Source organism: Zonotrichia albicollis, chromosome Z, assembly GCF_047830755.1.
Source record: "Zonotrichia albicollis isolate bZonAlb1 chromosome Z, bZonAlb1.hap1, whole genome shotgun sequence".
Taxonomy (NCBI): Eukaryota; Metazoa; Chordata; class Aves; order Passeriformes; family Passerellidae; genus Zonotrichia; species Zonotrichia albicollis.
Window position 1 is genome coordinate 71385532 of NC_133860.1, and position 27133 is coordinate 71412664.

Below are 27133 nucleotides of genomic sequence, written 5' to 3' on the forward strand. Positions count from 1 at the left end.
ATTAGTATTAAAAATACAATCAAAGTCAGTTGAAAACAGTTGGGTTCAATTGTTAATTCATAGCTTAATTTGGCATTTCCCAAAAAGAGGATAAAAATTGTGGGCAAGTTTGCTTCACATCCTTCCCCCTTCTAGAAAAAGTCCTAATGAGTAACAGAGTTGGAGTTGAGGCTAGTGATAACCCCAAAATGTGTGTTCAGTTTTTGCTCCATTTTTTTGTTGTGCCTATAATGCTGTTAAAAACATTACACTTGGGAGATAATGAAATATGCATTGCTCCCTCTCCAGGCCTGTGTGGTTGTTGATTCAGTTCTTCAGAACAAGTGCTTTGTGTTTGAAAGATCAACAGGAAAAATGTAATTCATCATTACCCCAGCCTGGAACAGGTATTTCTCTGACTGTTACTCCAGTTGAGAGTTTGAAGAGGTGAAAGAGGGAAGAGCTAAAAAGACAACATTACCCAGTTATCATAATATTTTTTGATGTATTAATTATCCACTTCATGCATAAACAGTTTGTTACTTAATACTATTTTACATAATTAAAGCAGAGGCAGTATGTAACATAATTAAAATTGCATTCTTTAGAACTTACTGTTCCATTCCACATTTCTCTAGTGGAATTCAATTCATAAATAAAATGGAATTTAAGAAAGTTTTGAGTGGTAGTTTACAAGGTAAATCTGTGGTTTTTAAAATTTTATTTTAAAATGGACCTTTCTGCCTATCTCTAGTATGGCTAGAGATAGAAATGCTTTTTAACTATGCACCTCTGAACTAGTACTGACAATTTCTTGTATTACAAAGAGCAAAAGGATTAAATCACAAGTCTGTGAGACTGCCATTCGGAGGTCTTTAATGCCTTTTGTTGGGCATTCCACCACAGCTGAGTATCTCTTGAGAGATAGTGGTCAGTGGAAAATTATATCCACTGGAACACTTCTTTAATGCTGGACTGCTTAGTGTACCCTTTCTGTAAATAAACATTCTGCCTGTCCTGAATAATAGTAACCTGAGTATTGCTAACCTGTGCTGTCTCAGACAGCATCTGGGCTTCTTTTTCTTTTCCCTGATACAGATGCTGTCACTCATGCAAAAACATGAAAGTTGTTGGTATTTGTTAAAGCTAATAGAAGTCTTGTGTATATGTGTGTGTGTGTATCTGCTGAAGTTTCTAACCACATTTGAAATGTATTGCTAGTTCATACTTTGATAGAACACCCGTGGAAAGGCTTGCAGACTCCAAGGTTAAGGTTAAGTTATTATTGCTTGCATAGCCGAGCGTCACAGAGCTGCAGGGAGAAAGCAATGTCCATCCCAATGGTTCTGAAGTGATGGGATAATAATGTGCTACTGATAGATTTAGAGTGAAACATTTTCAGTTGTCATTACCTTTCTATGAAATTACCACAGCTGAGAGCCCAAATGTCTTCCTGAAGAATCAAGAATCTTCTTTTCCCTGTGCCTGAAAACTTGAAAAAATGGAACAAGCAGTATCAGGTAACAGAAAAGAATGGTAATAACAACATAATACCTATTCATTATGCAAATACATCCCATAATGCATGATGATAATAAGCACAGTTTATGGGAGTTTCATTATTTTACTGGCATCAGTGGAAAGTTTTACGGTAAAAATTATGCATTTGTGAACTGTTAAATCCCTTACAGTTTCTTGTCATAAGAAGTAATGTTCTTCTACAGACAAACTTATTTATTTTTAGTTAACTGTTATTTATTTGTTTCTATCCATGTCATTGTTTCGCCTTCACTGGAGTGGTACATGTGTATTTCATTGTCTTGCTGGCAATCTTTTGACTTTGTGTGGAGTTCACCGTGTTTTTGCTTTGGTGTATTGAAGCATCAGGGATTGCTCACACAGACTAAATCTTCAGCTTAAGAAATGAATGAGTTAGACCAAGAGCACAGAGAGCAAGTCTAATGAAAAACTGCTGCAAATCAAAAAATGAACTTAGAGTGTTACTTAGCCCGATCTGAGGTCTCTTAACAATTAGTGATTTTTTTTTCTAATTATTCCAGTAGATTTTGAGTCAAGCAACAACAAAGTCATTGTGACGAAGTTGATCAAGGATACAATAACTTCATGTGCAGATTCAAAAATTCCCCTTTACCAATTAAATTTAATACACATTTCACTTCTGTAATGAACAGCAGAAAATCACACAGGAATCCAAGGAATCACATAGGAATCCAATGTCACTGTATTTGACAAATTAACAGCATATCTGTCAAGTTAACACTGTAGAGTATTTTTGTGAAAACGCTAAGCTATTTCAGTTCTGTTCAGTACATTTTTGATAGCTTTATGTGCAGATCCTGTTGATGTAGGAAACACTGCACGTTCCTGTGGTCTCGGAGAAGCAGCAGTGGAATGCGTATGGCATGGAAGCCAGGCTTGAAAATCCTTTAATGGTGATCAGCCTTGGAAGGGGCAATAAGGTTAAACATATATTATGTCTCTATTTCCAACAGGCTTCATTAAATCCTAGAAGGAGGTGGTACGTGGTGGTCAGTACACTGAGTGGTTGGTCCGGCTATACCTAGAGTTATTTATTTATATCTGGTGTTGTTCCAGCCATTTTTTAGTGAGGCTGTTAGAAGTTTTTCAAGACATAACAATGCATTATGAGGTGTGAGAAGGTATGTGATTGTCACTGTTAGAGGAGAGAGAGCATTGAGAACGTTTGTAACCAGGAATAGGGTTGTGGATTTGTATAAATTGTGTAGCTTAGCTGAAATGAACAGATGCTCTTGTCTGCAGTGTTAGAGGCATTCTGCGTGCCCTTCTTAATTTGAAACTGTGGTACATGTCAGATCTTTCAGCTGTGAGACCTTCAGATTAGGAAATTCCATCAGGTACTTGACTACAGCCCTTTTTTGCCTGACTTTAAGGGAAAGTGTGCCAGAACTAACGAGTATACATAAATGCCTTTTTGGTTTTGGTTCTGGTTTGTGTGTGATCTACTAAATGTAGTATCTTGGGCTTTGAGTTTGATTTGAGATGTATTTGACATCTGTTTTGAGTGAAGATCAAAACAGGAATGGCTGCTGTTTAGGACTCTGGAGAATTAAAAGGTTCTTTTTCAATCAGATGTTTTCACCATTGATGATGAAAGTTGTCACCTTGCCTTAGTAGAGGGCAGAATACTGCTCTGAGCCTATGAAGCTCCTTTTAAGATGTAAATTACCACTAAAAGAAGAGGCTGTAACTGATCTTGTAACTAGCATTCAGGTAAGCTGGAAATATTGATCACTGTAAACATTTAATTAAAAATTTTATAAAGTGTTCAGGAATTTTGTGAGGAAGTTTTCACAGCTTTTCCCTATGGAAAAGAGAAAACTTGCATATCATAATAACACACACAAATAGAATTGAATTTTTCTCATGCCTTTTTTTAAAATTTAATAGCATTTATTGTAATTTAAATGACATTACATTGAAAAATATGAATGGGAAAACTTATGTTCAGTAAAAGTGATATGAGAAATTCAGATCAAATCCTTAACACATAATGAGTGCTTTAAATTGAAATGCTCTAAAGATCCAATTAATTTAGATATTCGCAGATATAGTTCCCTTAAGTGTGATTATTCTTCTTAGAGAAATATTATGATGTATTCTTGATTCAGTTGTGTAAATTGACCTTGTCCCACTGTTTTAATGAAAGCCATATTAAGAGATTTCTTCCTGTGTCTCTCAGATGATCAGAAGAAACAGTCATGAGGACATGCTTTACAGCTTAGAAATAATTATTTTGTTAAGGCAGCAGTCAAATATTAACATCTTATATTTTAAACTGATGTGTCTGAACCCAGACTTTTGCAAACAAAATTGTTCATTTAATGTCATGTGTAAATATTTTCATAGTTGCAGAGTATCAGACCTTTGTAACTAACTGATTCATTCACTTCTTCTCACTTGAACAGTCCCTGCAATTGTGCCCTTCATCTATACGAAAACAATCGTTAATAAGCATAGTTTTATATTGACATTTTATAGAAGGGCACGAGTATTACATATTCCATGAAGGAGTGAGAGCACTGGGTTCTGAAGAGCAATGGCTGTATTCTAAGGTGCTTTCTTATCTTTTTCATTTTGTTGCAGACAGACCGATCTTTTGGAATTAAATTTCTTTTAAGAAAATTTTAAAACTTTTCATCATGGATGAAAACACTTTTATGTGTTCCATATAAAGTAAAGCAAAAGGGCAGGCCTCAAATAACTTTATATTTTAAAGACCTGCTCTTAATCTTTTTAAGAGTAATGTGCTCTGGTTTTGTTTTTTTTTTCCCCTACAGAAACATATTAAAACAAAACCTTGTGTCAAAATAGCAGCTTCTGAAATTTTATCTATACTAGTACTATGGAGTTATCTTGATGTGCAGTGGAGAGGTGGGTTCTCTGTTATATGACTGACCAACAGAACTGTTTATGGAATTCTAATTGAATACAACCACAAAGTTACTGAAGGCTGCAGGAACCATGAGGGTCAAAAACAGAGTTAAGAGGCTGTATAGTGTAATCTCTTAAATACAGGTCATCTTCAAAACCCCTGCTTGTGAAAGAGTATATTTGAAATAAAAAATAATTGAGAAGTAAATATATGTGGACTCGTATCTACAGATTTTATTTTCACCTTTATATAAAGAGCTTTGTGACCTTTATCTGTATTCTGCAAAAAATTATGCAACTGTGTGTCTTCCATAAACAGTTATACATCAGTTCTGTGGTTTGATGAGAAGGTGTAAGATAGTCTGAAAAAAAGGAAAAACTTTTCTAGCAAGTATTTATATGGTAAAAGTATTTAATTGTAAAAGGCATTTATCTGGACAATTCCTCACTTGTTTTTTTTTTTTTGTCACATAAAAGATGTTTTAATGAAAGGGAACACAGAGATTAAGAGTTCAAGTGCTGTGGATAAAATCTGGGGATGGCTTCATAGCTAAACTTGAAGCTTAGGCTTGCCTATCTTGTAGTCTTATGCTCAGATCACTCATTTGTCATGTAAATAAGACATTGTAATTGCCATCCATCAATGCCTATAATTTTCAAGAATTATATGCCTACTTTAGCAGATGTCCCAAAACCTGCAATATAAAATGAATGCAGTGTTCCACAATATGTTCTAATGAGATACTATTATTTATGAAGCATTTTATTCCTATTGAAAGTTTTATTCCATCTTTCATAGCTCTCCAAGTTCTGTAGCATTACTGCAGATCTACAAAGTCATTTTCACGTGCCCTATAACTGACCTCTTATGGTAGTGACCTCTTATGGTAGTGTCTTTCAGTAGAGGAATGCATTATGAAGCAATGCTTCATTTTCAGCCACTTAGCAAAACAAAGATTTGTTCTAGTTGGTGAATGGTATTTCTTGTTTTGTGACAGTTGTTAATAGCTGTCAATAGCTTTTAAGAATATGGTCTCTTGCAGCCAGAGAATAAGGCACGTCTTTAATTAAAAACAAAAATGGCAGAGTAACTTTGATTCAGTCTGCACCATTGCATCCACAATATAAATAAATAAATATAAAATTAAACCCATGCATAAGAAATTTGAATTCAGTCTGGGAATCTGGAAAAAGACTTAATGTCCAGGTGTGGCTTGACAGCACAAAATAAATTACCTTCTACCTCGATATATTAAAAAAAATATTAGAAATAATGATCCTGAGCATTCACTGATAGCATCTAAGTTTCATGACATTTTTGCCAAAATTATTCTCACTGTGTTTCTGGTACAAGTACTAGTTATTGCTTTTACACCAGTCATGAGCAATTGACTTCAGAAGTGCATCTGTATTTTGGAGTATCTAAATTAGTGGGATCTTTAGAGCATTTCAGTTGAGTGCAGCCTTATTACATGTTAATGATTTGATCCTCAACACCTTTGTTATCATTAAAATGTTTTTTCAGGGGGGTTTGAAAACTCTTGAACAGACACTGATTTATGAATATGCTGAAGTTCTCTTAACTGACTTTGCCTTGGCCATTTCTCTGCAGTAGCAAAAAAATTCAGTTTTAACCATGCAGCTACTATAGCGAGATTGTAGTGGGTTCTTTTTTTGTAAATTTCTTCATAGTTTACTACCCATTATTTTTTTCCTGGGCACTACATAAGAAGTGGACTGCTAGAGCAGAAATTCTTGTCCATTCAAATTCAAGTACAACTGAAAAGGTACCTTATGGCAGCTGCTATGGAATGTGATCCTTATGTGAATGGTGTCATGGATAAAGGGGGTTCACACTAGGACCACTCCATTCTTTTGCCCATATTCAGGATTAAGCTTTATGGTAAAAGCCAGTAATTTGCATTTTGTTGTAATTTTTGCAGTATGATAGTTTAGAATAATTTAAACTTCATCCAGTATGATAGACAAGTGCTAGGCCTGATGAATTGCCTGATAAGTTTCAGTGTAGTTTTAAGACAGTTTAATTGCACTATGTTTTGAAAAGGTATTGATATGAGACTACCCATGGCCAGTCTGGTTTTCAGATTCAGTTGTCAGAAAAGACAGTGGTTCTATTTATGGGGAGCTGTACATGACTAGACATTTGTCTACCTCCCAGCAACAGAATAGGATGCAATGGAGTCAGATGAGAAATTTAACAGTGTGGCTGTCTGCTGGCAGGCCATTCTTCTCCCCCACCATTTGGCACTGGAAAGGAAAAGAGGGAACAGGGTTGTTTTTTTTTTTTTTTTATACAGCTTGTGTCAGGAAATCCAAAATTAATAGTCCTTGCATTTCACCAATGGTTTTTGTATGTATGTTATGGCTGGGAACATCCTATGTCAACTGCTGGACATCGGAATTTTTGCTGCTCTAGTATGTCCCATTGAGCATAAGGGTTGTGAAAATAAAGCTTTCTGAAACATTTTGAACAGCAGTTTTATTTTTAAATTGTGGATGATAAGGGGATTGGCTGAAACCAGTGCAAGCATGTTTGATGTATTTGGTTTCCCGAGATATTAAAGAAGCAAGTTTCTTTGAGAACAGAGCATCATTTACCTGAGAGCTGCTGTAAACCAGACAGATTTGATGAAGCTGTAACATTCAAATAATTTTTGGGCAGCAAAAATAATTTTGTATACTAAGACATAGGCTGAGACAATTCTTTTCCCTGAGAAAGCAGGTGCACTGGTAATTAATAGTGACCAAGTAAAATGATATTTTACCTATGAAGAAATGCAGATAAATACCTGTAAAGAAACTTGAGCCTATGTTTATTGAACCTAGTGTTGAAAACTGCCCTACTTAAAGATATTTTAGGTTGATCTTTGAAGCAGTTTGAAGACTTCATCTACCATACAGTTTAGCCAGAAGCCCACTTTAGGCTTTCTAGCAGAAAAGATATTAAGTACATACCTTCTTTATTGATGCCCTCTCAAAATTTTGTTTGCTAGGATGTATTACAGAGACATTTGAATAAGACCAAATGCCTCTAAACTTGGAGTTAGTGCATAATTATGCTAATTAGTATTTTGAAATACACAAGTACTTTTAACTCCATTCTGCTTTTCCTTCTGCACAACATACTTTCCCTTATTTTAGTAGTCACGCTTTAGGACAATACTTGGATTTTATATTTCTATATTTGTAGTTGTTTTTAACATATGCTTGAATGAAATTCTGCATTAAACTGTATTTCCAAGGTAGTAAAAACACAGAGACTTCATGATTCCTGTGGTGCTGATGTGTACTCACCCACTGTCATGTAAATAAAAATGTACTTAGTATAAAACAACCTCGGCATTCAAACTTTCTCACATACCTGAAGTATTTATGTGATAAGTAAACACTAGAGGAGAAACTGAGAAGACAGATTCTTGTGTATATGATGTGTTGGTACTCATCATTTCCTAAAAACAATTTCCTATTTTAGAGTCACTGTTGTGCTCCTTTGGCAGAATGAATGAGTTAGCTTATCTTATTTAGCTTCAGATTCAGTGTTTCTTCCTTTAACTCCTGTCTCCCCTGCAAAAATATTGCTGGTTTCTTCAGAAAATACCTCCTTTTTTAAAATTGATTCCAGTTTTCCTAGTAGTAATGAAGTTGATCATCCCTGAAGAGAGTGAGGCTTCTCTCACAGTGGCAGATGGCAGTCATTTTGGGAGATGGTGATTTCTTCATGCAGCAATCCATAGAACAAACTGTTTTAGTTCTGAATGAAGAAAAACAAATCCTAAATGAAGAATTGTTAAATAATTATTTAAAGTTAATAACATAAATATATTGAAATGTAGATTTCTTCCAGTGACTTTTGCATCTGCAAGAAGAATGTAGAATTAGAATTACTTTATTTCTCAGGTACTTGAAATGGAGAAAAACATATCACAAACCACTATGTTTCTTGATATATATTTTTGAATTTAGTTCTGCAAAATTGCACAGTTACTTTATACGAAAATGTGCTGTGTTCTTCTGTACAAAGTTTGGTAACTGCTGCTCCAGTGAAAAGCTAAAATCATCCCTTACTTTGATATCAGTGTTTCCATCCTTGTACTACCAAGTTCACTGTAGTAGTTGAAGCAGACCTAACACAGCAGAAGAAATTTTTGAAGTTTTTTTTTGTTATTGTTGTTAGAGATTATTTCATTAGCATGGTTGTTTTCAGTGTGATAATTTTTTATAAATTTGTGAAAGTAGACCTAAGCAATCCATTTACTTTGCAAATTTCCTTTTTAGATGTAACAAAACTGGCACATTTTTTGTGCACTCTTTTAGTAGGGAGAGTGTGCCGGAGTGGGCCAGCAAAAGCACAGGGCAGTGCAGGTTGGCAGCTGAAGGGAGCTGAACTCAGAACAAGGTGTGGTCTGGCTAGCTTAGGCTACTGGTAGGTTTCTTAAGGGCTGACTACATCCAAATAACCTTGCTCAGGCCTCAGAGATGCTCCAGACCCTTCAGCTCTTTGGGCCTCCTCTGGACCTTCTCCAGTAGCTGCTTGTCTCTGTTGCGCTGAGGAGCCTGGGGCTGTACACAGCACTCAGGTGTGGTCTCCCTAGGACCGAGTAGAGGGGCATACTCCAGGATTTAGCCATTTATAACCTCCCTACCCTGCTGGCCTACTCTTCCCAATGCGCCCCAGGCCACCACGGGCCCTCCTGGCCTCAAGGGCAGTGCGAGCTCATGGCCAGCTTGTCATCCACGAAGACTCCCAGGTGCTTCTCCACAGAGCTGCTCCCCAGTAGGTCAGCTCCCAGCCTGTGCTGGTACTTGGGGTTATTCCTCCCCAGGTGCAACACACCCTGCACTTGCCTCATGAAGTTTCCCTGGCCAACTCTCCAGCCTATCAAGGTCTCACTGAATGGCAGCACAGCCTTCAGGTGTAGCCACCACTCTCCCAGTTTTTTCCTTTCTCTCTTATTGCTCTTGCACTTCAGTGATGTTCAGAGCTTTGATGAACCATGCTGCTTCTGTATCTGCGTGGAGGACATTATTGATTCTCAAGGCCAGGAACAACGGTTTTTGGAAATTTCTGATGCTGGATGGAAGTCTTCTTCATGTGGTAACTTAGGAGGTTATTTTTGTTGTTTTATGCAGCACAGGGGGTAGGATCTGAAACGCTGGCATAATGAAATAGCTGTTAAATTAATATTGTTAAAGTGAAGGAATACTTTTCATAGACATTGACAAGTAGAAACTCCTGTTTCAGTCAATTCAATTGAGTCACATAGTGGTTATTTTGCTGAATATCTCAAATGAATATACTCACCCTGAGTGGTGGACTTTTATTTATGGAGCTCTGATTTGTTCAAAGGTTCATAAAAATTCATGTAGCTAAATATCTTTCTGTTGATTACAGATCTGAGGAAGCTCAGCTGTGATTGTTCAAGAAAGACTCCAAACAGAATTATGCTAGGAAATTGTCTTGTGAAATATCTGTTTAATAATGAAAGTGAAAAAACTCTGCTTTTGTTTTAATTTTGTTTACAATCTATTATTAATAGTAAGCTCATTATCTAATTACTTTAATTTTTTAATATATTTATGAGGTTTTGATGACTTCTTAGCTCAATCCATAATTATGCTTTTCTTAGGGGGTTCTCTGTATCATTGGGAAGGAATCTTGATATCTTGGAATGTTTTTCCTATTATTTTTGTAGTCCTTGGATTTAGATTCTTAATACTGCATAGGAAGTAAGGACATTATCAGGAGTGTCTCACCTTCTTTGAGTGCCTAGAGCACATATATGTATATGGAGAGACCTATATGGAAAGAAATTATGTACGTCCCAGCAATTGCTTGTGCTATAATGGTCTTTTGGCATTGTAGGCTGTTGGGGGGAGGAGGGGGTGTTAAGCTATTTCATAGTTTGGGATGAAGAGTGCAGCTGAAAATCTGTACAGTACCATTTAAGAATATTGAGGAATGCTTCTGAATATCTTTAGAGAGAAAAAGCTAAAAAGAATACTGTTAGCATGTGGATTAAACCAGAAGGGAAATATGGGTAGGTGGAATTTAACTTTGTGTGCTCATGCAGAGTTTAACTCTATGTTATTCATTGGTTCTAAATTCTTTTCTTTCTGAAATCTCTCCCTTTTTAAAATAATGATCTGAGGGATGGATATTAAAAAAAGACACAGACAAACCTGGTTAAGACCATTGTTTAACACACACATCATTTTTTTTTGAATGATTGTGGTTATTAGTGACCTGTCAGAGTAACCAAGATGTACTGTTCAGATGTATTTTAATGTGAAATTTTTGGTACTGCACTTCTGGAAATATAATTCACAAGGACTATAAATTCTCTGAGCTTCTTTTCCCCATCTCTTCTCAAGATGATAGCATTTAAATGCAGTATTTAAGAGGGGGACATGTTTAGCCGTCAGGAATCATTAACATGAAGTTTGCTTTACACATGTTTTATTTATAGCAAAATATTAATCATTGTAAAAATTTTGCACAGAGATGTCAAATTTAAATGTACTACACAAATAATAATTTTTGGGCTGATACTAAGTACCAGACTTTTAAGATCTTCTGTTTAAACTGGGATGTTATAGTTGAGAGGGGAATATGTTTGTTCATGCATGTACAAGTGTTCATTACTTGTACATGTGTACAAGTAATAGAGCAGTCTGGCTTCCTCATTTGAGTGAACTAAGCATGTTTCATTTTGTAGATAACTAGACCTGGTGGATTAGTTTCTAGTGACCTATTAGAAAGTTTGTTTTTTATTCTGGATATGGAAAACATTCTGGCAAATACAAGATAGGTAGTCCCTCACGTCATTTGTGAAAAAATGTATTATTTACCTTCTGTGCTTTGTATGTGCAGAAGGAGTTTGATGCCTCATGACTTTACATATGTATTAAACCCACTAAGATATCTCATCCAGGGCATTGTACTTAAGATGAGGAGTACAGCAGCTTCCAGAAACTCCTGGAAGGTTCTCCAAGGTCAACAGGCATTTGGGTGACTTACAGACCATTTGATTACATGCCTTCTGATGATGTAAGAAAGTAATTTCCATCTCCTAGTTAGAGGCAACGGAGCTAAAGGCTTAAGATGGCAATCTCCCGTCATGACTTGAAAATGGCTTTAAATAATTTTTACTTAATGAGCTGCTGTGGGACAGTAACTTGGCTTTTTGGACTAGTGGGACAAAGAGTATCTTCTTTGTCTACCATAATGTTTTTATTTTTTTGATTGTGTGAATGATACTTTGTGTAATACACACTATAGAAAAATACTGGATCAAAAATTCTGGTAAGTCATCAATCCCAGAGGCTGTATTTTGCTACTCTTAATCATAGTCCTATCAGTTCTTTTGTAAGATTTAAGTGACTCCAGTATTTAACCATTTTTAATTTGGGTTCTTAAATTAAACAATTGCAACAATTTTCCTGTAAGTAAAGTTAATTTCCTTTCTCCATGGAATGCTTCCAGCCCTACAGCTGATGCTGCCTTATCACTGATTATTGCTTCCCTTTTGCTCCGGCATTATTGCATCCCCACAGTATTACAGCAGGGTAGTGATATAGTTCTCAGGTTTCTTCTTTTGCCTGCAAAGGCATTTTTAAAACATGGCTCACTTCCTTTTTCTTTGCATTCACCAACATTTAGAAAGCTAACTTCTCTCCTTTTGCTTCTCTCCTTTAGGGAGTCTCTGATCCAATTTGTCATTGTGTGCAATCTGTCTGTTTAGAATGCCTTTCTGTTTTTTTTAATCTGGTGTTAGATAAATGTAACTGTGTAACTCACAAGTGTTATGTAAATATACACATACCTATCTACATAAATATCTGTCATTTTTATGTTTTTAAAGTGGAACATTGATTCTATATCTTAGATTCACATAGAACATGCTAGAAATACATTACATAATTCCAAGTTGAAAATACCTTCAGAATTGTTCACATGAAGTGGACACATAGTAAAAGTATATGAGAGTTCTATATGGAGAACCTTGCAAGACACTGATGAAGTACTTGCATTAGATTTTAACTCTGAATAATTACAAAAAATTTGAAAACTATGAATAAGCATAGCATATGTGACCTTGACTGAAGTTTGTCCTTATCTGTGAAGTGCAGGACTCAAATCTACAGAGAGATTTGGTCACTCTTTTATTAAATTCTCATTTTATTGCTAGCATCATTCTCCATTCAGATGAGGAGTAGTATCTTGAAATCAATGCATGATTATTACAGCCAGATTGTCTGAAATCAGCCAAGAGTGTGCATACATACCCTTTGAATTGTGCTGTTCAGCTGTCCTTTTCCTTCTATTTATGTCCCTCACTTTCTGGAGTGGAAATATACATAGCCAAGCACAGAGACATTCACAATACCTCTGTATCTTCCAAATTAGAAGTGAAGCTTGCATTAAATGGATTTCATAATTGCAAGCATATAAAATGTACATGGAATCCTGTACTAGTTTCTGTGTCATTTTATTATGTCTGACCTTAATTGTTATTCACAGCATGTGGTTGAGGCCTGTTCGTGTGCTGCAGTGTTTGATATCTGTCATAGTTTGAACCTAGGCAAAGAACTGTAACAATGTTATCCTCATAAATGCAATTTTGAAATGTCAATATTGTTATGAAATAGAAATGTTTTACTGTATCTGTGTCTTTGTGACTAGCGGTGTTTTCTGCCTTTCCTGTTTTTACCTCCTAAATCTCATTATATGACAGCTAAAGTTATCACTTTAAAATATATATGTTAATTTTCTTGGAATAAATTGTCACAGCTAAGGTCACAGGAGGTCTGTAAGGATCTTCTGTGTCCATAAGCATAACCATTCCACTGAGATCTGCAGAGAAATTTTTCTCTGTGTTTCATTTAGGAGTTCTTCTGCTGACAGGTGACAATGTTTTTAAGTATGTGTTCCATAATGACGTCTCAATGTTTTTAAAAAATTCATAAAATAATATTATCTCCTACAAAATGGCAAAATCAGATTTTAATGCCCGTGTTTAGCTCAACATTTTTCTATTCTTACCTTTTAAATTGAATCAGTACTGAATGTATAATTTTTCATGAATTGACTTTCTGCATATAGAATTCTTTTTGAAATCTATGAAAAGCGTACATAAAAATGGAGGAGAGAAGACCATTGCTTTTTTCAGCAGATTTTGAAACTTTGACATGTATTTGATATGTATCTTACAATTGAAATATTAAAATCAATTGTAAATTTATTCTTTTTTTTGTAAACCCACACAGCATTTTACAGATCTGATATTATCATATTTTTTATTTCAGTCACACTGGTTACTATTAATCTTTATTCTGAGTGTTCTAAATATCTAGATTTCTTCATGACTGATGTAACACTTCTAAGATCTGTCTGCATTTGCAGGCTAATCACAAGAATCAAATGCACTATAGCTGTACAGTACTTTGGAAATTTGTCCCTTCATACCAAATAGTGCATTTGCTAAGTGCAAACCTCCATTGTCTTGGTAAGACAGACGTACAGACAGACATAAATTGACCTTCCAGTATCAATTCACAAATCTAGTGTCTGTAGCTTGCAGAGTGACCACAGGTAAAAGAAATGGTATGTGCTCATGGTGCATATTTTGAATTCACGGAATGTTTCTTCACCTTAAGTCAACAGTGTATGACTGTCTTCAATAATATTGCAGAAGAGATAAGAACTGTCTGTAAATGCGGTGAATTTACCTTGGCCAGCTGTGAGACCCGCACCCAGCTATGCTTTTGCTCTCCCTCTTCAACAGCACAAGAAGAGATAATAAGATGAAAAAGTTTGCAAGTTGAAATGAAGATGAGACCCCTTGCCAGTTACTGGCACTGGCAAAAGAGGCAAAACTGAGGGGAAATTAATTAATTTTACTGATATTTAAAAGCAGAATAGGATGGCAAAAAATATGCTGTCCCACCCCCCTTTCCTCAGGTTCAACATCTCAACTCCTGTGTTCAATTCCCAACTCCTGTGTCTTCTCCTCCATGAGTACAGAAGGCATGAGGAAGGACAGTGTGTCCACCACAGTTCCTCTCTGCCACACATTTTTAGTCACACTTTTTTTGTGCAGATGTGTGGATCTCCATGGTCTGCAGCCCTTCAGGATAAATCTGCTCCAGCATGGGACTTATGTGAGCATTAGTTCTTCTAAGAAGAATCTGCTGCAGTGTGAGCTCTCTGCAAGTGAGCGTTTCTTCAACAAATATCCAGCTTGGCCTGGAGTGGTCTTCTCCAAGGGCTTCAGGGAATTGCCTCCTTTATCATGGTATTTTTTAACATGGGTTCCTCTCTGTTCCTGGTGCCTGAAGCACGTACTCCCTCTTCTTCTTTTCTGACCTTAGAATTTCTAGTGTTCTTTCTCACATTTTTACTTTTATCCTCACTGCCTGAGCCATGTTTTGCCCTTTCTTAACTGTGCTTTCACAGAAGCGCCACCTGCTTTACTGGTGAATACTGTGCTCTGCGGTGAGTACATTGAAGAGCAACCCTGACCACTTCTTGCTGACATCAGCCCTGCAGCCATCCCCAGAGCCAAAACCTTATCATCAACACCCAGTGTAACAAGATGGAGAGAAAGAAAATAAGGGATAAAACCCACATCCATAGAGATAGAAATTTATTTTGGTTTATTGTGTTCCTTACTGTGGTTAACTTCTTTATTTCTTTTTGTATCAGATCAACTACACTGAAACTAATTTGTGACTATCACTTTTCTAAGCAATTTCAATAGAGCACTTTTATGAAAGATAAACTGAAGGTATTATGAGGAGGATGTAGAGTGGTTTTTTGATCAATAAAAACACATGCAGTTAAATCAAGCTTGTATTTTTAAAGTTTTGAAAGAAGAAAGGGGGCAAACAGCAGTGCAGATGAATGGGTTTTCAGTGTGTGTATATAGAGTTTAGGATGGCAAAAATACCTTTCTTACATTAGGGAGCACATAATGTACTTTGTCTTCTCACCCATTATTTTTGAATAATCTAATTTTAAAAATTCTACAAAAGTATTTTTTCCCTCTTACCTGTTTACTGAACAGCCTTGTTAGGATTCAAAGTATAGTTGAAGTGATGGGAAGGTCTTCTCTCTAAAATTGTATCTTCTTGGTACATATGGGTTATGTTCCTCTCTAAAAGAAGTCTATTTGCAAGGTCTTGCAAATCTCTACTCTCACCTAGTGACAAGTACTGCTTGATTGGCTATTTATTTCTTAAATCATCAGGCACATAATTTGCTAAACAGTGTGAAATGTTTTAGTACCTTTGTTCCTGAGTGCCAAGTTGAAAGCCTTGATTGTGCAACAGCCATCATGTGCATTTAATTTTTAGCTACTGGACATCCTTGGCCAACTCTGATATTTGCTGGCTATTATTTTTCATATTTTCATCATGAGATATCTTCTTGAGTCTTTGTGCACTTTCTCATGTAGTTTTGTATCTCATATTTATTATTATTGATATTGATTATTATTGGTGCCTTGAAGAAAGCTTGGGTACTGCTACAGAAGCTATAATATCACCTTGGCTGAAGCTTAACAGGAATCTTAAGAAATATTTTTACTTTGTAATTTAGTTATCTATTCAAAAACACGTAAATGCTTCTCAATTTTGTGAATTTAGAGTAAACAACTGATTTTGAATGGAGAAGTGGTCCAGACTTTAAAAAAAAAATTAAAATTTAAAATATATGAGGAATTATGAGTTAATAATGAATGAATGAAAATTCAGTTTCATGTGCACTTTTAAAAATAGTGTATTAGAAATTCTTTTGCTCTTAACCAGAGTTGTATTTCCTTTCATAGTGATGTAATAATGTCATTTTCTAAGATGGCATTTTTAAAATCTTTTTTTAGTGGTCTTTGGCAGGATAGAAAACTGTGATAATTTAAAATGGAATGATAACAGTTTTTTGAACAATGTACTAAAGTTAACCTTATATTTTATAATTTCAGTTGTTCATGGTGGACAATGGAGCAGATGACTGGAGAATAGCCATGACTTACGAGCGTATTTTCTTTATCTGCTTGGAAATACTGGTGTGTGCTATACATCCCATACCTGGGAATTACACATTCACATGGACAGCCCGGCTCGCCTTTTCTTACGCTCCATCCACAACAACAGCTGATGTGGATATTATTTTATCTATACCAATGTTCTTAAGACTTTATCTTATTGCCAGAGTTATGCTTTTGCATAGCAAACTTTTCACTGATGCCTCATCTAGAAGCATTGGAGCATTAAATAAGATAAACTTCAATACCCGTTTTGTTATGAAGACTCTAATGACAATATGTCCAGGAACTGTACTGTTGGTTTTTAGTATCTCATTATGGATAATTGCTGCATGGACTGTCCGAGCTTGTGAAAGGTAAGGTTGATTTTTTTTCAGTTCTTTCTATTTGTCTTTCTGTTTTTTTACTCCTGCTTTGTCTCTTAAATTTTGAATTCAGGAGACTTAAACATTGTTAGAATGCAGTTCCCTAGTCCTTGATAATTTGAGCGTTGGTTGCATTGAATTCTGTGACAGACATTGTCAGGAGTGATTTGCCTCTTAATCTGATGGACTTCTGCAAAGAGATCTGTACCCCACTGTTTACTTGTAGCACTACAATTTCATTTCAGTGTGTTGACATATTTAACACACTGGACAGACACCACAAAATGCCTTTAAGAGTAGTTGTTAATATTCTGCATTCATACCATATTTCATTTATTTTCTTTGTGAGATAAATGTACTGAGGAAAATATAGAAAAAATAGCCAGGGAAAATGCTTGGGGGGATGAGTAATTTGAGTGTTGTGCTGAAAAAAGAAAGAGAGTGCAAAATGCAGTTGAGTTCTTGGCAAGATCAGTAAAGGGGAACAGGCAGAACACTTACAGTAATATAACTCCTTCTTCCAGTGAAAATCAGAAGTGCATTTGAGACTTTCAATTTCAGCTAGTTTTCCAACCTCCCTTTACCACAGACTTCAGTGTAGGTGCAGAATAAATGGCTATCAGTGCTGACAACTTGAAATTGAATTTCTCAAATATTTGAGAAAAAAAAAGGGGGCTTCTGATTGGATAGGATTGCTTAGGAATATGAGATAGGTTAACTCTAAGATGACAATTAGAATGATTCTCTATAAAAGATTTAATGCCTTGGACAGCTCTTAGATCCTGGAATTGATTTCTCCTCCTTAAGCTGAAAAATCATCAACATATTTAAGGCATTTCTGCTTCTTCTGTTTGTTGACCATTTTGTTTTTTCTATTCCTTTCCATGTCTGTCCATTTTAGAATCAGTTTGGGGAAGTTACTTGTGACAGCTAAATTATTCAAGTCAGCAGTAAAATCAAACACTATTGTGCATTTTTAAGTTACTGCTTTCATTCCTTTTCAACTTGTTAAAAGGAAAAATACCCAATCTTAAAAATGACTCTAGGAATCATGGTTTTGTCGTTTTATTGCTATAACTTCTTATCAATATGATTTCCTCATATTACAGCTAGACTAATAGTTTAAGAATATTCTGAAAATATGATATTAAGACACAATGACATATTACAGTTTCAGAATATTCCCCATAGTGGCGGCGAAGGAGTACCCTAGATTTTTACTCAGTCTGTAGTAGCTGTGTTTGCATAAGCGTGTTCTTGTTTCAGATGTAACTGACTTCTGCAAAGTCTCTCCTCTTTATCTCATATTCTCCACTTTTCTTCCCACCAATTTTCTTTCCATGCAATTGCTGCTCAGGAATTCTTGAGTGTCTACTCAGGCATTTCCCAAACTGTTGGTTTGAAGTGACTCTGAATAACTTCAGCATCCATTGCTACCATTACATATAACTGCTTGATGATGATGGTGATGATGATGAAATAATAATTTTTTATTAACTTTTTTATACATGTGCTTTCAAAATAAACTAGTACAACTCAGTGAAAATTACTGAAAAATATTTGCTACTGTCTGACACATGTCTGTAAAACATATTTATTTGTTAGTATACAGACTGCAGGACAAGAATGTATAGTATATAAGTAACACTAAAAATAAAAGAAACAAAGACCACCTCACTGTTTTTTCAATCAGAGGGAATGATAACAGCACTCTCATAAAGTTTTGAGTTTTTTAGTTTGCTTATTTATATTTAGAAAGTGACACACTTCTGCATCACTGTTATTCTGGGAAGAAGATTATTTATTTGGTTAGGTACACTGAAGTCAGGGCTGCAAAAAGCTGAATTTTCTTCAACTCTCTGCTAAGTTAGTAATGGATTTTCCACATTTCACTTTGCAGTTGCTGTCCTTGAATTGACTGTAATAGTTTGGACAGTAGGCTGAGTATCTACAGACTCCTCTAAAACTGAAACACAACACAACTAAAAGCAAGTTAAATATAAAAGTTAGTACTAGGTTATTATATCTCTAGCATAATTGCCTTCTGTCACTGGATCCCAGTCCAAGATTCATATTTAAAAAAGGAAAAAGTTAATTTTATGTTTCAGAAACATTAAAAAGAATTTATTTTGGCTTTTGGAATTAGATACTTATGTCATTCATGCTAGTTGCACAGCCAGTTTTTTTATGTTTTGCTTCCAGTTTTCACTTGAGGGAATATGTAAGTATTTTGCCAAACAAATGATACTGACCCTGGATTCAGTTACTAGTCAGCCCATCAAAACCATTTAAATCCTCAGCCCCTATAGAGGTATGTGGTAAGATAAAAGTTCTCAGAAAAAAACCTCAAAACCCCATACAATAGCCATGTATCTTGAGAAAGGACAAATATTGCCGCTGAATAATTTCTGTTCTGTGTAGAAATCACAGTCCTCAGAAGATGTGTCCCAAGGTCCTTATGGCTTTGAATTGCTTAGATGTTAAAAGTGTAGTTTACACAAATGAGGCACATTTTTTCCCAGCTACTCTTGACTTTTTTCTTAGTTTTAACTCGAGGGAACCTTTTTTTTTATTTTAAGTAAAATATTTTTTGTACACAAAAAATAAATTTCTGTACACAGATCCTGAAAATAAATTCTATCATTAAGAGTCTTTTCCATTTGCTACTATATATGAAAACATAACGAATTTTAATACATCTAACAGAAATTAGGAATTAGGCAGCAATCTGGTAGCTTTGGTTTGAAAAGGAGTGATTTATATTAATAAAATTTGATGGTGTTAACTATTTCTTGGCATCACTCTAGCACCATGCTCTAATTTCTCTTATATAGTAGCATTACATGAGTTTGAATTAGCAGTATTTCTTTGGTGTATTAAATCATTTAACTGACCATCCAAATTGGAACTAGATGATGGTAATAAGTCATAATAGATTAAAATATTAAGATTGGGGAATGGAGAGGAAAGATTCTCATTCTGTTCCATGTTCTCAGTGAGGAGGGAAGTCACAGTAGGCGATGGCCTTTATTGTGGAGTTGTGTGTGCTCAGCAAAAGCTGTTGCTGCTGAATGACAGCCTGGTGTTCAGATCGTTCTACTCAAAGTTAAGTTTTTATATTGCAGACAATCCTGGGAATAGGAAGGGAGATTGGAAGCCCCACATTATATAGGAAGGTAACATGAAAGAGCATCATTATCCATCTCTCAAAAGATAACCTGTGGAGACAGGTCACGGGTTGAGCCAGGCAAGTTGGCTGTCTGAATAAAGACTTCACTGCATTAATGGTCATCTGACTGATCACTTGATACACACTGAACTAAGACAGGACATGTGTCTTTCTCAGTGCCTTAATGACTGTATAGTTAGCTCCCAGAATGCTAATTATAGCAAGTGACACTTTGGGTGGGTGAGCAAGGTATTTTCCATGATTGGAGTGTAAGGTCATGTATGAGGGCAGAAAGTGTTACAGATAATGGTGGTGGACAGCCAGCTGAGTATAAATGGGTTGCTAGGGCTGCAGAGTAATCTAGATGAGGGGATTTGGAAGGTAAAGGTGGGGAAAGCATCAAGTGTTGCTGTATATATAATGTCCGTTTTGAGAGAACGATTGCATTGCACAGGTCTCATCTGCCTTCTCATTGCCAGTAGTAGTATATTCCTGTTTTTCATGTCTAGGCTTCATAATGAAAATCTAAATTTTTATTGGGTCTGACTCAAAAGATGTGTGTATTTATAACATCTCTGAGGCACATGATCTACAACACTTATGAGTATATTACTTTCACATTTGAATTATGAGCCCTACAAGCAGATTAGTTTGTGCAGGTCCCCATACATGTGTTGTTACTCAAAATGGATTTGTGCATGAGCATCAGTTGTTTATTTCAGTTAGAAAAGTTTGGTTTATCAAGAAAAAGAAAGTTAGTATGTTTAGCATTAAGTCATGGAAGAACCTGACTAGAAGAAGAATCTGAGTAGAAGAATTCTACTCTTCTGTAGAATGGGTGTTTTGTCTCTTCTTTGAGCAGTGGGCTGCTTTTCTAGGTTGTGTGAAAGGTAGCCACTCTTTATGATCTGGGTTTTTTATGGAAAGGAAGAAAAAATATTGTCTTCCGAATACACACAAGGGTATAACGTGCCTGTTTCTTGTGTACCAAGCAGTATGAACCAGAAATGCCCACATTACACTGTTGTATGTCCAGAGCAGATCATATCACATGCCTGGCATTTCTGTGGATTTGCAGAGGAGAACTGAGAACAGAACTGGATTTTCTTCTGCAGAGAGCACACTTTTGGCACCATTTGTTGTTCTATTTGCTCATCTCTTTGACTTTTGGCAGTGAAGTCAGTTCAGTTTGAGCAGTATTTTTTAGTCAGCATTTCTCCCTTTTGTCAGTTTCTGCTCTGTATTCTCTCCTTGTTTTAACAAAAACAAACTCAAAAAACACACACATATGCAAAATCCCATCTGTGTGTGATGGTGAAATATTTTTCTGCTTTCTGCTCATTCTTGTTTTCTACAAATAAATGTCTGTCTTATTTCTTGGAAATATGATACCATTACAAAGTTTCCAGTAAGCAGCTCACACATGACAACTGGGAGGCAAATGTTAAGGATTCATTTGATACAAGTTAGTGGATACACTGACACTTCAGTTGTAATTCATGAAGGAAAAAATGTTTCTTAGCTATCTAATTTCCACTCAGTATGTATTTCAGTTCTTTACTTGTATTGAGGACCTTATCTGACGTTGTATGTTGCATGCATTTTCACAAGGCCACTTCTAAAGGAAATTGCTTTTTGTATTCTCTGCAGTGCCAGTGTGAAGATTCTTTTTCTTAGTTTAAAAAAAGCAACCAAAAAAACTCAGAAAAACCCCAACAAGCAAATAAAACCCATCAACAACAAACCAAGCCTGGACATTTAATTTTAAGGCTATTATTAGGCTCAGAAGGTCAGAAGCAATGACATATGTTTTCATTTTTTTTCAGTCTCGTGACTGTCAACAGATCAAATAGTGTTTGTGTGTGGACAGTGCTGGCTGTTTATCATGATTCTTTACCTTCCCTTGGCTCACAGCTCACTGAAACTAGAATGTGCAACTGGCAGCCAGGTTTCTTCAGTGGTGGAAAACATTAAGAGTTAAATATTGAAAACAACAATAAGCAATGATGTCCTGTCATCATCCTGACTTGCAGCTGTGCTGTGAATGAATGGTTCTCTGCCTACTAGTCTTAATTCCTGGTTTTCCACTCTGAGTGTAGCTTAACTTTAAATGTTAGGTTACTGTTTTATAATATTTACATCTCAAAGCAATTAATAATTAAAACCACATGTAACCAATTGCATTTTTGCTGCAAAAGTTACAAATAGACCATCAGATCCATTATTTTATCATACAATGAAGGCAACAAGGGAATCTATTCATAGAAGTACATTGGTAAATGTCTGACGTGCTAACCTAAATCCAAAAAAGAGCGATCGATCTAAATAAAATATTCCTTTTCTAGGTGTATCCAGAGGGATTAATACCTAAATAATGTGTTCTTTTGCTTGAAAACAAAACAGTTATGTATATTTAAGGGGGAAAGCAGATGCACCTTCTGATGCATGTAGAGTTTGCTGGTTTTTTTTAAATTCATATTTTCCTTCCCTTTGAAAATGCTGTTTGTGTATTCTCAGCAAAATAAGTTTGGGAAATAAGTAAGAATACTCTTCAGTTGGTTTAGGTTATTAGAATTTTCCTTATAAATATGGAAAGTAGCAATAACTGATGAAGTGTCACTGGATATAGTCATGCCTTCACAAAAATATATCAAGCCAAAGAAGATCAGTGTTTCTGTAGTCCAAAAATAGCAGATCCAACTTTGAGGAAGGGAGTGCAAAAGACAAAAACTTAAAAAACGAGCAAAAAAAAATCTACTTGCTTAATTAAAGAAAAAAATATCTTTCTTTCAGATTAACTAGAGCAAGAAAGGTTTTCTTAGGTTAAGTTCCCTATTATTTACAAAGGACTTATATGTATATCAGTTGTAGAATAGAATGAAGTGGAAGAGCTCATGTACAGTTCAAAAGTAGTAAGCAAAGTGAAAACTGTTTTTCTAAGCAGAAAAATCTGAAAAGAATGAAAATATTTACAGGGAAGTACTTACCTGCTTTAAGAGATGAAAAGATTTTTTTTAAATTAATCTTGAATCTATAAAACATCATTAAGAAAACAGTCTGTGTTCTGGTCAGTATGAATGGTTGTACACGCTCCGAATTCTTTCAGATAAGAAAGCAATTTATGGAATTTTTTTTACCATTATTTCATTACTGGATCCAAAGTTATATATTCTGATCCTCATATTTTTAGATGTGATAATCGAATTTTTCCTCCCTCTTTTGGCCAGCCTTTTAAACTATTCAGAATATTTTCCTTCAAAATGAGTGAAAGCTATTTGACATAGTACCCCAAAAGCAATCCTTATAAAAAAGGGTCATACTGAAGCAAAAAGCATGTCTTGTTACTTCAAAATAGAATTCGTTGCTCCAACAGTTCGACATCTTTGAAAAGTGCACCCTGAAGTGTGAATTTAAGGTTTTCTACTGGTTCTCTTTTGCTTCTTGAGCAAAGTGAGGAGTATAGGCCATGGTTATCCCTTCACTGCGAATAAGCTTCCAATATGCTGACTCTAGCCTTAGATATTGAAGAATGGATTCTATTGGGAATTTACGACTCAGCCCTAAAAATTCAAACTTATGAGGTCCATACAAGGATATAGATAGTGTTATGAAATTGTTCAATTCAAGGAAATTAGTTGTTTAATTGTGAGAAACATGAGGAGGTGCTTTTTCAATATTTCACATGTTCTTTATTTTACTTTTCTGTGATTTTACCCTCTTAATTTATTGTCTCAACAGCAGATTTTTCTTGCTTGGCTAGTTTTTTTTTCTTTAAAAGTTCAAAATCAGCTATAATTTTTACTACAGCTGATCTTGAGATAGTAAGTGATTTGCACCATCACTTAGAAGTAGTAAGTATTGGTGTGTGTCCTCATTTACACTTGTGCTCCCCAAAACCAGTGATATTATACTTGTTCAGAGCTCAGGCTGATCAATCTAGAACATTTCTTACTGAGACAATAGAACATGACTCTACTTGCAGTTGTTTTTTTCTCTAACCCAGATTGATATCCAATATTTCTTTTTAAGCCTTTTTCTGTGATAAATGAAATCCACGGACAAAATTCCTGTGGCTTTCCACAAGAACGGTTAACTGAATTGAAGTATATTAATTGGGTACTGAAGGCATCGTTGCAATGTGAATTGGACAAGTGTCTTGGATTATTTGGGTTGCAAGTTTCTGGGTCAGGGGTTGTCTTTGAACTGTGTTTGCGCGCTGCTCAGCACAGTGGTGTCCAAGAATAACACTTACATATATTACGCTGCAGTACTAATAAATGCCGTAATTTCTAGTGAGGAAAAAGGGAAGCTAAACCCTTTGAAGGCTGGTGGTGTTCTGATGAAAATGATGCCTTCATGTGTTGATAGAGCAGTTTAAGCTGAACTGTTCAGTTTTGATGGATGCTGACTGTGCTGACAGCTTGTGCTGAGAACACTGCCCAGGCAGGAATTACACCCTGCTAGCTGGCTTCTTTTCCCTGTTGTACTCCCTGCCTCAAGTGAGAAGCCTAGGGCAAGAGCCTCCGTGTTCTCACTTGCAGAGGGGAGTATGTTCGTGCTGGTTTGGTGGTGGGACCTCCAAGTGCCCTGTGTGGTCAGTGAAGCTGTGCTCCCGCCAGGCGTGTGCAAGCTCCGTGCTCAGCGCTGCGGTCTCGCCTCAGGCTGCCTTGGGACTGAGGAGAAGTCTCTGTACTGTACTTTGTATACGGTGCTTGTAACTCAGGGCTTAAGGGTGTCTGCTGTTGCCAAGACTGGCAGCAAAAGAGATCAGTCCCTAATGACTGGGAAGGTGCAGTGAAGGTAAAAAGTGCTCCAAATGTTCCAGAGCAGCAGGTACCTGAATAGGTTAAGAACACACAGAAATAGAGGGTGTCAGTGCCGTGGGGCTACAGCCTGGGTTGAAACCTGATTGCAGACTCTGTGGAAGCCAGTGAGCTTGCATTAGCTTCAAGTCCTTTGATGGTGGGGCTAAAATGATTGCACCTGCCTGGGTAATCGTGCAAATCATGTCAAATTGTTGGCATGAGCCTTGGGTATACAAGATACAAACCTAAGTATCAGTATCAGGAATTGTATCTAGGCCTGCAAATTGGTTTTGCAATGTTTTGGGGTTTTTTGCTTGTGAGGGCAGTTGTTTTTAAAAATTTTATTTATTCCATGAATTAAGTAAATATTTACAAATAACTTTGACTTGCAAAAGACTACTTAAAATGTGAAAATAGCAATAAAAACCAGTGTATGCAGTCTTTAAACAATAAAACCTATTCTAATACATAAACAAGAATTATAAAATGTGTAACTGCAGAACAGATTATTTTTATTAATATTAGTGTTACTGTAGTCTTCTATGACAAACATGGTTCAGCCAAAAGTGTAAAAAAGTACTCACTTAATATGAAGTGAATGAGATTTATATTTCAGGTATGCCAGACTTCAAGATTGTGTTTCCCAGGCATAGGAGTACAATTATACATTGTTCAGCAGTGCTTATTTTGTTTGATGACATTATAAGGTAGGCCATTGGTCATGTTAAAGAACATCTTAATACTTTTAAACTTGAGTAGATATAAGTGCAGTTACATAGCATTTGTTTTGTCTATTATACTGGCTGCATTAAAAATATCTTGAGCTGTAGACAGTTTTGGAGTACAAGGCAGAAGAACTTTAAAAACCTGGGACTTGAAAGTTATATGTAGGACTGGATAAATGAACTTAATTTTTCAAAGATCAGGATTTTCTATAAGGCTGGAATACTAAAACTCAGCTTTTCCACAAGCAGTTCTGCAATCCAAGGGCTATCACTTACTATACCATACCTGTGCTTCAGTTTCCTTCCCTGTTGCGCTGTCATTCCTCTTTTGCAGCAGGTTATTTGGGAATCTTCAAGAGGTGCAAAGTGACCTTACAAACTAGGTGTATGCAGCTTGAAACTGCAAAGCAATTTTTACTTACTAGAAGTAAAATATCCAAAAGCTTAAGATGGAATTTAGTGGACTACTAGACTAAACATTAGGACACTCACTAGCCCAGTAAGATGCCAAAAGAGGTTTTGCTGGCCATGCAGGAGTGCGATAGGCAGTAAAGGTCTGTTCTCAACAGCTCCCTTTGTGCTGCTGCATACCCATGCCATGCTGCTGTGGTGTTTTTGTCCAGATATGTTTTCTCCAGATATGGATGGAGGATCTTCCAGCTTCCAGTGAGACCAACCAGCTTGGCTGGCCCTCTTTTTTTTGTTTTTTTTTTTTTCCTTTTCTTTAGGACTTTGCCTTTCCGCATTGGGAATGACCTTGAAACCTTAAGTTATAGACCATACCTTTCAAGAAGAGCTGATACAGTTAGTTAAAGCAAAAATGAGTGACTATTACCCAAGGCATTACTAAAACATGCATATCCATTTTATAATATGATGAAACACTTGTATCTTGCTGCTTGAGCACAGCAGCTGAACTTGGATTTTATTTTCGTTATCTTTAAATCCTTTTATATTTGGTTGGGTTTTTCTTTCATAGAAAACATCCAACAGCAGACTAGGAAGGATACAAAGGACATGGTTTTAATGTAGTGAGCTTCTGGTCATTGCACAGTAGAGCAAACAGTTAAACAGAAATGTGACTAAAAAACTTTAAAAGTTTGGGACTCAGCTGCCAAAACTGTATGGTTCAACCTGTAACCTGGTAATCTCATAAGTTAGCTTCTGCTGTGAAAAATCCATGTTCAGGAAGGGGTGCTGATTGAATAACTTGATAATTTAGGAGTTAACAGTTTTGTGATATGGAAGTGTCATTTTTTTAAAATAAGACTTTAACCAGTGCCTAATTATTATTTGTAAAACCTCTTTTTAATAAACACAAGAGACACCTAGAAGGAGTACCTTGTCTTAGTTTACGGAAAGAACTATGAGCCAGTCTGTGTTTTGGCTGTCCAATAAGGTCTGGATATTTTTTTAATGAATCAAAGCATCAAAGAGTCAAAATACATTGTTCCCTAGCTGCTGCATAAAAGTTAAATTGAATAATTTTATGTAGAGGCAAGAAACAATATTTTAGTTTTATTGCAACTTAATGCTGCTTGAGGAGAGAAGATGAATTTGCCTGAGTGTGTTTTCCTTATTTTTGGCTGTCACC

The 27133-nt window shown here is 35.9% G+C and overlaps 1 protein-coding gene across 4 annotated transcripts in view; it reads left to right on the forward strand.

Moving 5' to 3' along the window:
• The window catches only part of KCNN2 (potassium calcium-activated channel subfamily N member 2), a 173317-nt gene that overhangs the window by 57195 nt on the left and 88989 nt on the right, over window positions 1-27133 (forward strand). For all 4 annotated transcript variants that reach the window (XR_012578288.1, XM_074533515.1, XM_074533516.1 and 1 more), the window contains one exon: window positions 16413-16831. Coding sequence is in view for 3 of the 4 variants with exons in the window: in XM_074533515.1 (XP_074389616.1) it covers window positions 16413-16831 (419 nt within the window). In the remaining variant the exon portion in view is untranslated. The remainder of the gene's footprint in view (window positions 1-16412; window positions 16832-27133) is intronic.